The sequence below is a fragment of the Apostichopus japonicus genome, chromosome 1, assembly GCF_037975245.1.
Source record: "Apostichopus japonicus isolate 1M-3 chromosome 1, ASM3797524v1, whole genome shotgun sequence".
NCBI classification, from domain to species: Eukaryota; Metazoa; Echinodermata; class Holothuroidea; order Aspidochirotida; family Stichopodidae; genus Apostichopus; species Apostichopus japonicus.
This window is the reverse complement of record NC_092561.1, coordinates 3,806,169-3,823,037: the sequence shown is the minus strand read 5'-3', so window position 1 is coordinate 3,823,037 and position 16,869 is coordinate 3,806,169. Positions and strand designations below refer to the sequence as shown.

The following is a 16,869-nucleotide window of genomic DNA, read 5'->3' as shown; positions in this document are numbered from 1 at the left end:
GAATTCTTGTCGAGAATTCCTGGAGCAGCAACTGTTTGGTAGATTTTATTCTTTTTTATCTTCCATGAGTAGAACGAAACCACCGCTGTTACCTTTACTACAATCTTCACTACTCCTGATTACGAAGTTGAAATTATTGGTAAGAATATCGACGTTTAGATATGTATTTCTATAATAGAGAAAATCACTGATCAGGAATAACAAATGAATTTAACGTTAGCTTTTGGATACTTAACCCATAGAAAATTGGCAAAAATTACGATGGATTTGATTGTGTTACTTCTCGAAGTTAATTTGATGTTCAGAGTGTTACAAAATTCATAATTTCGTCTTTCAGTTATAAACGCAATCAGTTCTTTTTTTCTTTTTCGCATTGGTCTGTAACTTCATAAGCTTAATTTTATTTGCAATAAATCAACTGAGCAACATAGCCTAGATACTTTCAATGACTAATAACTGTAAGATTAATAAGGACATCTTAACAATGTATAATCTTTGCTAATAGAGCATTATCATGTACTTCAAGTATCTTAAATTTACTCGAAATAATAGCCTTAACAATTTCATTATTCATGAATCCCTTCTACGTTGGAGAGTTACTTCATATCACTACATGATATCGTCTTACCCATGCACGTGCAATGCGGTCTGACCATTCGGGCAATCGGACAGTATAGTGGGCCCTATAGTCTCCCTATAGACTTTCAAAAAATATTTCTTCTTTTCAACTATACGTACGCTGCAAGCTTTGTCCCAATGTAATTATTCATTTGAGATTTTATTCAGAAATGGGCATGACCTCGACACTTTGGTGATATTGGGAGGGAACAGAGAGGTGGTCGAGCGCCACCGAGTCACTTTATTTACCACAGGGTGCGTCGCTGGTGGAATGAGGCACACTGGCCATTGCCCGGTCCCCAGGTGACGGGCAATTCGCACCTACTCATATTTACGGTATATTATGATTGACTTCTTTTCGCAGTTTCTCGTCATAAACAGATCAGCGCATAAGGTTTAAGAGACGTATTATTTCATACGTCCTTGCTGTTTTCATGAGTTTTCTCATGGTAATCTTGGCATCACACAAGCTTTAAGGCCCACTTACATTCACTTCCCAGAACAGTTGGGTGAATTCTGAAGTAATTTTATAAGAACAACATTGCGCTCAGAGCTACCTATACAAACAGGCTTCAATCACAATTGAAAAGTGCGGTGAGGGGAGACATAAATGACTGAACATGTATAAAACTGAAGGAGTGAGCGTTTTGGCGCAATAAAATGTATCGGGTGGTCTACAGAGTTTCACCTTAGAGCCCCTGATGGGGTGCAAAGGCGAAGCCCCGTCGGGGTCCAGGAGCGGACTCACACCTAAAAATATTCAAGTTTACTTCTGTTTGGTCCTTGAAATGATATGCCAGTCATAAATACATGTTAACAAAAGTCACATCTGACAAGTGATAAGACATCAATTAAGAAAGACATATCTATTCAGCATCTAGTTATAACTTAGGTCCTTTATTGTGATAAATAATATTGAAACTTAAAACAAACGGAAACATTCTTAAACTTTGCACCCAAGAAAAAAAAAATCACCTTGTTTTCAGATATCTACAACATGCACACATATAGTAATATAAGTACATGCTTAATTCTTTGCATTTTGTTCAATTATTACTTGTCACTTATAAGTTCCCCTATGGGGATCGATTAAATAGTCCCGTAGAGACTCAACGTTTGCGTTATCTCATATAGTTATTATTAATAGTTTACGCAATTGTTTACTTTTGATGTAAAGTACTAATCATATCAGTTCAGTGGGTGTTCTCGTGATATCAAAGTCCAATCTCAATTGGTATATAAGTTTCGTGCGTTGTATCCATTAAAGGATACATACGTACAATGTACAGTGTGTATTATCATGTATTTCCTTCCTGGTCCGACTCGAAATAACGTAAGAAAGAAAAATCTGGCTAGTTTAATAACTTGATGCAAGAGTACGGGAAAAGTTAAACATTAAAGTAAGGTAAGTCTTAGAAATGCATAACGGTTATAATTTCAAACATGTTTCCTTAGTTCATCAGTATTTGATGTACCATTAAGTGGGATTTAATGGAGTAAAATTTCAATTGTGATTAGTATGATCGTTAATTTTGTATTACCGTTGTTATATTACTAAGCTAAACAATCATAACAGATCAGTTATCGAGGTCATAGCCATGATACCGAATTCACTAAACCCTGATGTTATAAACTGACTGATTGAGTAAACTTCAAATCATCATGTATTTTCATTACAAGTCAACTGTTTAAACATTCTTAAACTTTTCATGCAAGAATAAAATCACCTTGTTATACAACATGCAAACATATGGTATCATAAGTACATTTAAGAAGCACTGTTGGGTAGATCACTAGGTTCATGGGTCAATGTGCCCTAGGGCGAAGCCCCGACGGAGGTCTGGGGTGAACTCATATCTAGAAATCTTTAAGTTTGCCTCTTTTTGATCCTTGAATTGATATGTCAGTCATAAATATTATTGAACAAAAGTCACTAGTGATTAGACATAGAGCAAGAAAGACTTATCTGTTTAACATCATGGTGTAACCTGGTGTAAATAAAATTGAAACTTAAAACAAAATGGAAACATTCTTAAACTTTGCATGCAAGAATAAAATCGCCTTGCTGTATATGTCTACAACATACACACATATTGTATCACAACTACATTCAAAAGCACTGTTGGGTTCATTACTGGGCATATGTATTCACTATATCAGAAACATTAAACTATAAAATATAGATGCTTCAGGGGCCTACCTTGAATAGAAAAAAAGAGGGGGGTGAGGAACATCGAGAAGCATTATGCATCGTCCAAATGCTACACATAATAAGGGTTTAATGTGTATATACTAGGGCCTATTGTACTGACTTTTATTTGGTGGGCAATTTCAGCGCCACCATCAATTGGTGTGTAGGGTAGCAAGAAACTATTGGCCAAACAATGCCTCCCCTGCAGATTGCCGGAAATTACCCTTCCCAGGCCTTGTAAGTTGCATCTGAACATTCTTTATTTTAAGATCTCATGATTGAGAATGTTACACTTCCAAAAAGAAAGGTCAATTAGAATTAGAAAAATGGTAAATTAGGTGAATTCACTTTGTAGGGAAAGATATGCTTTAGGTTACTTTTTTTAAAAGCATGCCATGGAGTTCTTATAATAGCTGTATGAAGAGGGGAAGCCATTTGGAGAATTAATGTGTTAATTAGTTGTATTTGTTCTACATCCCAAGAAGGGACTTACTGGGGGGGGGGGGGATAATGAACTGAATGGATGGGCCATGTAGGGGACTGTGCCTAAATAATCTTAGTTAAATTATTGGGTACTGATTTAGGAGCTAACATTGAAACTGATAGGCTGACATCAAACATATAGAGTGATGTAATAAATATATTCATGAGCCATAGTTTCATAATTGACTGCTACACTGTTCACAGTAAAACCTTAGGAGTTTTCTACGTTTATCGTAATTTTAAAAATATGATCACTTATAATAAAACCCTGTGTTTAATTGTTTGGAACGCCATTCCTACAAAACGTGCCTGACGTGACTTTGAGGTTGCACACTACAGTATATACTGACTAATGAAATCAGAAGAAATGATATGAACATTTTGCTTAAACTAACTGAAATAGTGCTTACTGCCTAAGCATTCACATTATATTGCCTATACTGTACGTGACAAACAACATAATATATAATATAAAACATATTAAACTAGAAAGGAGATTAGCGAATGCTGCAGGCTTTCATTATCTCCTTGCTCAGCATATAGCGTCACTGGTGTATGGGCTCGGTTCCTCGGTTAATTTATGCTATAAATGGAATCTGAAATTCTTATATCTTCAACCCAGTGGAAGTTCTATTTTCATTGGGGGTTGAGCAAATGAGAATAAAATGTACCAATAATCTCATAGCACAATGTTTTCAGCGCCCCCTTTATGAGATACACGAGTCATTATGAGCCTGATAATGGGCTAGTGCCTACACGAGTCAAGGCACTAAACCTGGGCGGGGAACATTTGATATTATTTCTTCCACCTTTGAGAAAGAGGAATGTGTCCCTCTGCCCCCCGCCCCCCCCCCCCCCCTCCCGCCATCATTGATGCCCCTGCTTATACAGACCTAAATTAATACCTCAGAATGTACCAGTTGACGCGTAAAAAACATAAAGTTCCGGGTGTGGACTCCTACATCCCGACATAGGGTACTACAATGACTCAAGTGCAGTCCTCTCCCCTCCCCTACTTAAAATCTATCATTCTCTTCTGGCCCATCAACACAATTTTAAACGCCATACCTTAATCAATTGGGGGTAAGTTGAACTTGCCCCCTCCATTACTCCACTTTGCTATGATGCTCATGCCACTGTGTGACTCTTTGTGGTTATATGATGCTGAAGGCTTGGTAACCTTTGCAATCGTGATGGCGTGTATGTGTTCGGGGGGGGGGGTGGGCGCCTGAGTTTGTGATGGCCAGAAGCACAAGTTGAGTCAATGTCGTGCTTGGTACAGTAGGTAGATGCCCCATGTTGTGTAAATGTGCTCTATTGTTTGTGCTTCCCATTTCATGCATAATGATGAGTGGGCGGGATTAACGTGCAATTCATATATGGCAATATCTCTTCAACTCTACAGTATGTCTGATTTAGTTCATACTTGGTATGGTGATGTAACAACATAGTAGGTATATATGCTAAGTATCTGAACAGTTCCATTATGTCAGTGATCGAGTTGCACCAATTTCTCGGCTTCTGTGTTTATAGGAGAAATATACCAGTCATACCGTAGGTTACAAAGAAAAGTTATTGAATTCAGTTTATTGAAGATCTTTCTACTTAATTTTTATGCTCTCAATTTGTTAATTCAAATTATGATATTAATTAAAATTAATCATAATTTTCTTTACAGATATAATTTCGAGACAAAAATGGCCTGCCCATCTCCTTGGAAAGACATCGAAGATAAATTCTTTGAATGTTCAATTTGTTTGGATCTGTTTAAAGAACCGAAACTATTACCCTGTCTACATAGATTTTGTAAACAATGTTTGGAACCATTACTAGAAGGACAGGTTGGGACATTTGAATGTCCTCTTTGTAAAGATGTCTGTAAAATACCAAACAATAGAATAGATGGATTCAAGACTGATTTCCATATGAAAAGTATGCTGCAGTTTATTCAGCTACAGAAAACATTTGAAAACAGAGAAGAGAGAGAATGTATTGGCTGTGAAGAGAAGTTAAAGGTTACAGCTTACTGTTTTATGTGTAAAGAATTTCTTTGTGTCCAGTGTTATCAATTTCATTTGACCAAGAAGATATTTGTCAAACATCAGAAACACGTATTAGGTCTGAATGATCTTGAGAGAAAAAGTCTCACACAAGAAAAACTTGCATCATTGGTGGAAGCTCCTAGGTGTCATACTCACCCGGAACACATGGCTCACTTATGTTGTTGTACTTGTGGAAATCTCCCTGTTTGTATAACATGTTCGTACGGAAAGCACAAAGGTCATGACCTACAAGACGTTGCGAATGTGTCGAAAGAAGAAAGAGAGAAGTTGCAGAAGAGATTAGATGAACTTGTAAAACTGAAAGAAAATGTACCCAGCTTAACTAATAAGATAAACAAGGTAAATGCAGAACTTACATCAATCGTTGCTGATACAAAAGCAAAATGGAAAAAGCAGTACGAAGATCAGACCAGCAAGTTAAAGAATAAGAAAGAGAAAGAAAAGAGAGAATTCAACAGATTCAAAACAGTTCTCGAAGAAAGGAGTAGAAAAGAATTGAAGGAATTAGAATCAGACATGGAAGAGAAAATTAGAAAAATAAGAGACGAGTACGACAGGATTATTAAAATAAAAATTAGAGAATCAAAAGAGAAAGAGGATACTAAACAAAATGAACTAGAAAACAGAGAATTAAAGATTGACGAAAAAATGAACAGACTTGATGCAGAAATGAATGAGAGAAATAAAACAATAGAAGAACAGCAGCAACGCAAGCTTAGAGAAACACAAAACTTATCAGATCTTTGTAATCAATGGGTCAATAAGTTTGAAAATGTGTCTACTATAGCTTCGAGTGTCCTTGAATCACATAACCACTGGACAGACGCACAGTGTATTCCTGATATAAGAGCTGCGAGCGAACCCCTAGTTGAGGATCTTATGAAAGATTGTCCAGAAATGGAATCATTATCTGATATAACAATGGATGATCTACCAATGTTGTGTAGTGATAGAGTAAATATATCGGATAATGTAGAATCTGTTGTTGATCTTGATGTGACCAAAGCTACTGGGTTTCTTGTAAATAGTATAACAAGTACCGGAACTGGTTACATCGTCGTGTCTGGGAGATTATCAATTGACCATTCATTTATCACTGTCATAAACAGACAAGGACGTCAGATTCGTCATGACAAGATAGATAAAGCCAAAGGGGGCTCTCTTCATCCCGATCGTCACTGTGCTGCTTTATCAGGTGATAAGATAGCTTCGGTTTGTACATCCAATCAGGTTGGTGTTTATAATATTCACGATGGGTCCTTTACTCAAAATAATATCACGTCCCACAGTGATGACATCAAAACGGTGAATGTGAAGCTTGCGAGTTGTATAACTAATGATCCTAAACGTGGCCACATCATTGTAGGTACATATATTGGATCGCTATTCATATTTGATGAAGAATTTAAGTTCATTCGAGCTCTGAAGCTGCCAGAGGTTATGGAATGGTCAAGAGATATCCTTTATCATGAAGGCGTTCTGCTAATATGCGATGAAGGGAGTAGACGTGCATACGCTGTAACCATGGATACATCTACAACAGAGGCGGAGTTACTATACGAGCTCCCGAAACCAGATATTGATGGAGAGACTTGGTGTCTTTACAGTATATGTGCAGACAGGGCAGGTTTTGTATACATCTTGTGGTATAGTTTTGGATCACGTATCATCACACAGTACAGTCAAGATGGTCAGCAGTTGTTGACAACCAAACGGACAGAAGATGGAGCACGGTGTATGACAACATTGATGACAGAGGAGGGAGAGAAGCTACTTGTAGCTACATTTCAGTCGAGAAAGATGTTTAGTTATGGTCTGGTGAGTATATCTCAGTGTGCATACTTTAATATGATTACTACTAGTAACATAAATGTTGTTGTCGGTATACTCTGATGTAACAACAATTAAGACAATTTAAGAGGTACATTCAACTGTGATAATACCACCAAGGATACCATCTTCCTGTATTGACTTTATGACCAAGTAGCATATCATTTTATAACTTTAAAGATAGTTTCTGCTTGAAATTAGCTCAAGTAATAGTATATAAATTAGTAGAAGTTATGTCCCAAACCCAATATACATGAAACTAAAGTGCAAAACTTGTTCACTATTTCCTTTACGGAATCGTAAAAGAAAAGTTCAAGAAATCTAAAGAGATCATGGTACTGTTTTTGACAAGACATCGCAATGCCAACTTAAGTTCATTAAAAAAAGAAAATAAACAACAAAGGACAGAAAAGGGAACATAACAGGCAAGAAAGGAAAGAAGAAAAGAAAAGAAAAGAATGGATTTGTTTGCTGAAAATCTCTACACAAGAATCGACATCTAACATGTCTTGTTTGTTCATTCTAAAATGTGCTTCATTAAAATAGAGAACTGGATCAACGTTTGTAACTTTATAAATGTTCTTTCCAACAGAAACCAGAATAAAGTCAACCGCAAAAACACACATGAAAGAAATGAATATCCAGAGTAAACACCACACTGAATCGAATATCAAAGGCTGGGTCCAGCTGATGAGGAGAGAAGTACCAACATTTGCTGAAAAAACTAGAAACTTTAAGATGAAACGAATCATGATGATTAATATCGGCCTTCTTAGTTTATATAATTTCACTAGAATTACTTTAAAAGAAAAGGAAAGCGAGCCACCACCTTAGTCAATTAAAGCAATTAAACCGTCAACCCCCCCCCCCACCCCTCTCCCATTTGCATGCCACCTTTACCTTACGAGATGAACAACAGTACAGTAGGGAGCTAGACTATAATATTAAATGTGTGTATCGCTTCTGCCATTGATAGTAATGTATAAGACCTTTCTAATAAAAGCGAGATGAAATGAGTACATGATGATATCATGTACAATAACTGCCATATGAAGGTAGTGATGGAATGACTATAACTATCCACCCTGTTGTACTTGGGGATATCAAGCTTCTTGGAAAATCTACAGGTAAATTAAAGATCTTGTTAAAGAGTGGATAGGGTTCTGAGGGCGTTGTAACTGACTCCTGTGTCAGTAGGGGATCTGAGAGTCTCTCCTAGAAAATAACTAGACGTTAAGACATCACATGGTGCGTTTTTAAGTATTTACAGTATGAAATATAGATTAAATCCGTGATGGAACCATTTCCTTTGACTGACGATAGAGGTGAGTCATGGCTACCTGCACCCTCCTGTGATACTGGCCACTAACTGTGTTTCAGCTGTAGATGTATAAACAAATGAATATATATACATATGAAAATATACAATATATATATATATATATATATATATATATATATATATATATATATATATACAATATATATATATATACAATATATATACAATATATATATATATGTATATAATATATATATATGTATATATATATATATATTTTAAATATATATATATATATATAAAATATATATTGAAATATATATTTAATATATATATATATATATATATATATTCATAAATATAAAATAAATAAAAATATGTATAAACACACTATACATGTGTGTGTAAAATTTATAATGGTGTCATAACTTCTGTGAAATATACAATTATCTCAAAAACGATGTAAAACTACCATGTGTGGCATTGGTAACCAACTCAATGTACAATATAATTTACATTAGTGTTATATTACTTGTACGTAATATAACACTTAACTTCAATTGGAATTTTCACTTTTTAGCATTCAAATTGTAGATTTTGTAGTCATTCTGTTATTTCGCTTTACGCTTCTCCAGTGCTTTTACTAGTTTTTCGATCTCTTATTCCTGTTTATATCTGTTTTATATTGTTCTGTCGTGTTGGTTTTTTAGGTTCTAATTTCAATTGGAATTTTCACTTTTTAGCATTCAACTTGTAGTTTTTGTAGTCAATCTGTTTTATCGCTTTTCGCTGCACCAGTACTTTTATAAGTTTTTCGATCTCATAGTCCTGTATATTTCTGTTGTTGGTATTTTGTATTTACTGTTTTTTCTTTTTATTGTTTTATGGCATTGTATTTTCTAGTTTGTTTGTAAAGCGCACAGATGCATCACGCGTAGTGCGCTATATAAGATTTTATTTACATTACATTACATTACGTGAAATACAACTCGCTATAAAATGTGAGAAATGATATACCGGAAAGGGGATAAGCAACTGCTGCGAACTTTCATTATATGGAGAGTATAACAATCACTAAATTTATTTTAAAATGATATGTACAATTTAGAAAATAAGAGCAGAGAAGTCCCTGTTCTTATTTTACAAGTTTTAATTTGATGTCAATAATTGTAAGAAATTGATTTATTTGTGTGATCTAATTAATATGAAATTCACTTTAAATGCCTAAAACATCTCCTCCCCCCCCCCACCCCCAGTGGTACTTAATGGGTACCAGTCTCATCAAATTTTGTCAATGTTATGTCTTCCAGAATAGGAAGATTGAGTAAATGGCTCATAAGTAATATTCACAAGCAAATCGTTTACGATTACACAAGGCCTAAATTTTTCTTCTTGGGGGGGGGGGGGGGAGGGCGAGTGGGCATCCATCAGTACCATTTTGAAGCAAAGTGCAACATATTTACAGAAATGTACAGATATGAAGGGAAAAAAACAATTTTATGTAACATATTAGTCTTTAAATGTTTTTTTTTTTCAGTTACAGTATAACGTCCAATAATTAGGTCTTTCTTTTCTCATATCATAGAATGCTTAGTATAGAGTCTGTCATTCCTATTTGATATTCTGGAATTTTCTCTTTATTAAAGTAAGATCAGATCAGATCGTTTTAAATTCATTCCAGAAATGATTTATAGATTTTGAGATTTTGTAAGCATTCATTCTACAGAGTACTATAAACAACTGGAACAACAACATTTTCCTATTCGCTATTTTTTCTTTTCTGTTCATTTTGGTACCGCTTTCCGTAAAGTCATTTGACTGGAATTTCTTGAATTACTTGCTCAAATTTTTGCTCCTCAAATTCAAAAATTAATATACAGATTGTCCTCATAAATATACAGCCATTGCAATAGTTACCTTTCTAGCCCAGTAAGGCCTGGAATTTTCTGGCTATATAATTTATAGTTCTGTGATTGCATGGACTTCATTACCATGGAAACTGTTGAATATTCAATGAGATAGACCCCTCTTTGATTTAATTGTGAATGATACGTTAAGAAATTCACAGCTATCTATGGCACTGCCACCACTGTACAAGTGTACAGTTTAGTGAGTTTACACTTTTGACAAAATTCAACCATTATTCACTAAATCCACTCATAATTGAGTAAACTTGCATGAGAAATCCAGGTCATAACTTACATCACAAACTTATGACCAATCAGCATCATATGTGTTATGTCATGTAACTTAACCAGATGCTTTTGACCAATCAGCACCCACCTCTGATCTTTTCATAGTATCCATACTGCTGATGGGTGGTGTAGGTTGTCTCCATGGTGATCCTATGAGTCTTGTCATGTGACTAAACCAGATTATTTTGACCAATCAGCACCCACCTCTCATCCATTCATAACATCCATAATGGTGATGGGTGCAGGTTATCTCCATGGTGATCATATTTGTTTGTCATGTATCTAAATCAGATGCTTTTGACCGATGGCGCATCCTCTCTGAAACTTTCATAATATCCATAATTCTGATGGTGTCCGTTATCTTCGCGGTGAACACATGAGCTGTGTCATGACTGAACCAGATGCCTGTGACGAATCAATCATCAAAGCTTTGATCCTGTCATAACGTACATAATTCTCATGGGTGTGTGCTTATCTCCTTGGTGATGGAATGTGTTGTGTCATGTGACTGAATCATATGCTTGTGACCAATCAGCATCCAGCTCTGATCCTTTCATAACATCCTTAATTCTGATGGTATCCGTTACCTCCACAGTGATTACATATTGAGGTAATTCTTCATCTACAATCCAGCACTGAAGCTGCTTCAGGTTGTTAGCATCCTCTAGATCTGTGATGAGGAGAATAAAGGTTACTGGATGTCATAAAGCATAGCATGTTGAGAACTGCTAGTTTTAGGTGACCAAGACAACCCTACATGGATTTGCCATGTAACATTCTTCTATTTATATCTTTTCTACATTTGTACCTAACAAGTCATGTCTACGTAAGCCACTTTAAGACATGTAATCTTGTGCCAATGAGGGTCTATCTTTCAACAAGTCATGACATGACACATACAAGCCTTAGATAGACCAACATAAGTCATTTTAAACTTGTGCCAATGAGGGTCATGTTGGCCCAGCTTGTATGTGTCATGATTTATTGTCCTGAAGCGGGACATGACAGTACAGTAGAGAACAAAATTGTCCCAACTGGGTGCACTGACAGTGTATAGATGACATGCCAATGAATATGCATTAAAATGAGTCACTGACAGCGTATACATGACCTGTCAATGAATATGCATTAAAATGAGTCACTGAAAGCGTATAGATGACCTGTCAATGAATATGCATTTCAAGTGCAACAACGAGTTGTAGCTGTGTACAGTAAAATTCAGTTTACCTTTTGCTGGCAAGGTAAGTGGCTGCATCAATTAAATTGGCACAGATTGCTGCTGTCACTTGGCAAATGCTGTTAGTCTGAAGAAAAATTTAAAGATGTTGTCAAAACAGAGTTGAGAGATTTAAATTATACTGGAAAAAGAAAAGAGACTTTGTGTATGATATATCATGAAAAACAGGACAGGTGCTGAGTGATAAGTTCAAATCTATTGTAAGAGAGATGGTTTTTGTTAATGCTGAAACTTAAAAAAATAGGTCTATAGATTTTAACACGTGCTGCATTGGGACTGGCTGCAATTTCAACACGATTGTAACTATTAAAGGAGAGTAAAGGTAAAGTCATGATAAAAAGTGTTTAAGGAGTAAAGGTAAAGTCACAGGTTCATATCCTAATGTTACGTACTACAACACCAAACTGATAATGTCAATATGGCAGCCTCCTGACATGAGATTTAAACTATGATATCTCACAAACAGAGGAAGTAACCTTGCGGAGAAAAATCATTTCTAACTTTGACCTACAGGTACATTCACTCACGGAGGTATGTGTAGTTTCATCCACTACCTCTGCATTTTACCAGCAGGTGTCATGAAATAAATAATTTACCTGATTATAAACCTACACAGTAGACTACATATACAATATAATGCATGTTGAATCGTAATCTGTGGTGAGCTGCTGTCAGCTAATTCAGGATATTCTTTTCAAACAAATCTGCAGAAGACCCAACACAAAATATATTGGATAAAAATATACAAAATAATTTGGAATCCAGAAAGCTGATATTCTGTAAATACCTTAGGATTAGATATGTAAAAGTCCAGCTTATCCACAATGATACTATCTGGTGCTGGATTAGCTGAATGTATCTGTGTCAGTTCCAAAAGGAGAGAAGAACGGTTGGAAAAGTATCTATGAGGGAATGAGAAGAATCAAATTTATATAAATAACAGAAAGTTTAATCCCTCTACAGACAACATTGAGGCTTGCAAGCGGTAATTTAAAGCCATTTCAACTCCAATCGTACGTGTGGAAAAGTTACAAGTACAGAACGTACAGTATGGGTGTAAAACTGTACGTGTAAATTTAGTGTAAGATCATATTTGACGTTAACAAATTATGACCTTAATCATTGGTCAGTTATCCATAAGTTGCTACAGCAGTGATGTACATGTCTAAATTTCTAATCCATTAGTTTGTTGAGATCTATGCAAAGATTTGTTCTCAAATACAACAAATGTCTTTTACAAAGCTCGAGAGCACTGAACATTTTCTAATTAAACTTTTTCACATCTGCATATGGAGCCAAAATGGGCAAGTTTAATTTAATACAGTTTACAGAACTTGCTAGGGGAGATAGATCAAGTTCCAGCAGTTTAAGCTATTGTAGTATTCATGCATTCTGAGGGGGGGGGGGGTGGTGGGGATGTGGGTTTTGGCTCAGTCCTAAGGAAGATCCTCACAAGTGGGCCTGAAGCTGGACACTTCATTTCACATTACTGTGTGGAAGTCATGAGTGGCTATTTTAATACTGTACACCTGCTGTGTTTCAAATTCTCAACACAGACATCATTTAAAACCATGAACATAAAGCACACAGTAGAAAAGTGATTAAATCACAAGATTCATACTTGATAATAATCTGTTTCATAAGTCTAGGGTCTGGTTTCTGGGATCCCTCAACAGCAATTGGTAAGGACATCAATTTCTCCTGCGTAATAAACAACACCGTATGGCCTTCCATGGCAAAAAAAAAACAGCACACTGGAATAGCAAGGCTGTATTATCACTGAAAATGAAAAATGAAACCAGTTTTGTCTTTGCAAGAATTTTAAATTGCAATTTCACCCTTCCATCAGTTTCATACAGATAATTTTTAGATTTATCAGTAAAACGTACAAAGGACTGGATATATCACAATTGGTCATACTATTTTCACGTGGGTTCTTGCTTAACACATGTTACCATGTAACAAGTTTTAACTTCAAAATGAACTGTACGTACTGAACCGTCAAGTCTGTATACAACTCCTCTGTGCGGGTGTTTGTGCCATTTTGCTATTTGAACTATGTTCCTATTCATCTCCTAGCTCAAATACATGATCTGGATCATTACCCATGTAGGCTATAAGGTTGCTGTTCATTAAAGAAGAAAACATGTTGTCCCTAACATACTGAATAACTGAGGACAAGCAACATGGATGTGACTGGTGCTTACATGGGTCACATCTCACATGATATGCAAAATTGTTTTATGTAATTTTTTACATTCAAACATTTGTTGAAAACTGAGCAGTTGCTGTAAAATGCAACACATGGTTGACTGTAGGTCGGGAAAAACATGTTTATTAGGTGTTACTGTTACTCCAAGGCTACACCATACAATATATTATTATTATTATTATGTTTATTAGGCCTACATGTTGGGTCTCCTTGTCATGACTATGAAGGCACACATGCTGTCCTTCCATAACAAGACGATCAAGTTCAATTCAGTCGGGCAGTAAGACCTAGACTAATACAGAATAAGTTACTACTTAAAGTTAAAGTAGGGCCTATGCCTAGCCTACAGTAAGTACAGTACTAGCTTAGAACTCGTACAATCTTTACGCTTCGCCTGTGTGTACTGTAACTCGAACTAAAATCACGCGAATCAGAAAAGTTGCTTCTGAGAAGTTGCGCTGATTAGGACATTGCTCTATTGCAAATCAACCCAAATCGACGGCGCAACTTTTATTGCGCAACAAGTTGATACCCGTGTCTAACTACGCGATTCAACCTTCAATTGTATTGCGAGTTGAATCGCGTGTTGAATCGCGCAGATGTGACCCGGGCTTAACGTCGACAACGTCGTTCTATGAGTCGTCCTAAGTTGTTGCACGAACAGCATGTTATGAAGCTAAGCTAGCAATCGTACGTGATACGCACTTCCTATAATAAGTATTACACTGCTAATACACTGCGGTAACGATATTTGTTTTTAGGCCACTGCATATCTGGCTATATTACAAAATATGAAAGTTTATATTGTCCATCAGTTAAGCTCGTCAAATGTATTAAAGTCCAGACATTGGACAATAAACAAGAATCATCCTACTGGAAAAATTGTAAAAGAGCACTATGTTTGTCTTCCTGATATAATATGTAAAAGAAAATGTAAAGGAATTCAAACAGGAAACAAAATCTGCTGATAATGATATCATATGATTAGGGGCGTAGCCAGTATGTAGCACTGTTGGCCCTGGCCTACATTTTTTTTGGCCAAGTTATCTTTTTTTTTAAAAACACCCATAATTCAAATCGATAAGCTTGCTGGACGAGTTTAAGAGTCTATAGACAGGAAAAACTATTGAAATGAACGTAGCAAGAATATGGCTAAATTAGGTGACCTATTCTTCTGTCATCTAGGCTGTCATTTCTATCGCGTGCCGTTTCATTCAACACTCTACCCGCCGAAAAAGACAGTAGGATCCGATCTTGTCAGTTTTTTAACATGTAGTTACGGAACCCGTTTACGCAGATAATATTTCAGTCGAGAAAACAGTTGAGAAATTTGCATCAGATGGCAATCGTCGGATAGCTCTCGCCTTCTCTTATTAGGCTAACTTAAACATTTACTAGCTTCAGTTGTATCAAAGATACTGGCTAGAGTTGTATCAAAGACATTTCTGGCCTATCTTTGTATCTACAAGTATCAGAAGTTGAAAAGTAAGACTACTCTGTACGTGTACCTTGCTAATTTTAATACATTCTGTAGCGGTCACACTAATTAGCGTCAACAGGCCGATTTCACAACAACTCACGACAACTCAAGACAACAAGTTTAAAATACCATCAAATACAATTGATGTTATCAGAGTATATCTGGAAACACGTTTAATACTGACTGGAACCAGCGTGCATACATATTTTTCACGGGAAAAAATGTTTTTGTCGTAAAAATCGCCAACTTTTTCCTAACGTTGAATTGGACGACGTGATGCTATTGCGCTTGCGCAATGCCATCGGACCGAACCATTATAATATGGGTTGGTTTGTGCTAAGTTTGGGAACTGCCTTGTGTACAGTGTCGGTAAGGTGGGTTGACGTAGTAATAAAGCACCAAAGTATGGTGAATGAACTCCAAATCAAATTATTTAATGTTTTAAAAATAATGAATATTTCTTTTAGTTTTTCTATTGTAATTTACATATGTTATTATTAATTTTACAGAGTCTTGCTTACTATCATTTTGCCTGGTTTTATTATTCTCTCCGTCAAATCATTGAATGTTTTTAAAATAATGAATATTTCTTATTGTTTTTCCATTGTAATTTACATATGTGATTATCAACTTCACAGAGTCTTGCTTACCATGATTTTGCCTGGTTTTATTATTCTCTGGTTAAACATAGGATTGGCTCTGTAAAAATGAATAGAAGACCATTCACAAAAAGTAGTAGTACTCACTGACACTAGTACAGTAGTAGTATAGTAACGAATGATTCTCATAAAAAGTAGTTAAGTAAAATTAGATGGCGCTCGTCGCCTTTTGCCAAGTCCATCATACATTGACACCAGTGTGTGGGTACCATTCTCGATTGAAAAATTGCACTTACCTGTAGTGTAACGGTTCGGTCTAATGTCATTGCGCAAGCGCAATAGCATCACGTCGTCCAATTCAACGTTAGGAAAAAGTTGGCGATTTTTACGACAAAAACATTTTTTCCCGTGAAAAATATGTATGCACGCTGGTTCTAGTCAGTTTTAAACGTGTTTCCAGATATACTCTGATAACATCAATTGTATTTGATGGTATTTTAAACTTGTTGTCTTGAGTTGTCTTGAGTTGTTGTGAAATCGGCCTGTTGACGCTAATTAGTGTGACCCTTATGTAGTATTGAACTGCGTACTATTTTAACTCGTTTGTTTTTTGGGTTTAAAAGTGATATTGAATGAGGTGTCTCAAGTTAGCAAGAGGCCAGGGAACCAGAATGAACAC

At 35.9% G+C, this 16,869-nt stretch overlaps 2 protein-coding genes across 3 annotated transcripts in view; one reads left to right on the top strand and one right to left on the bottom strand.

The window, feature by feature from the left end:
- Positions 1–1,767: 1,767 nt before the first annotated feature.
- LOC139957446 (uncharacterized) lies at positions 1,768–7,918 on the top strand. 2 transcript variants are annotated; one of them, XM_071955295.1, is made up of 3 exons: positions 1,768–2,018; positions 4,971–7,173; positions 7,778–7,918. In XM_071955295.1, the coding sequence occupies exons 2-3, from the start codon at positions 4,990–4,992 to the stop codon at positions 7,787–7,789; spliced, it is 2,196 nt and encodes a 731-aa protein (XP_071811396.1). In that variant the 5' UTR covers positions 1,768–2,018; positions 4,971–4,989; the 3' UTR covers positions 7,790–7,918. The 2 variants fall into 2 exon arrangements, with proteins under 2 accessions (XP_071811396.1, XP_071811388.1); XM_071955287.1 differs by having other exon boundaries at positions 1,770–2,023.
- Positions 7,919–8,781: 863 nt separating this feature from the next.
- LOC139958560 (uncharacterized) overlaps positions 8,782–16,869 on the bottom strand; it is a 74,524-nt gene continuing 66,436 nt past the window's right edge. The window contains exon 6 of the mRNA XM_071955829.1: positions 8,782–11,332. Coding sequence (XP_071811930.1) covers positions 11,163–11,332 — 170 coding nt within the window. The 3' untranslated portion in view covers positions 8,782–11,162. The remainder of the gene's footprint in view (positions 11,333–16,869) is intronic.

Excerpts from the sequence above, each read along its gene's own strand:
- LOC139957446 (XM_071955295.1), top strand. The coding sequence starts at position 4,990 with ATGGCCTGCCCATCTCCTTGGAAAGACATCGAAGATAAATTCTTTGAA.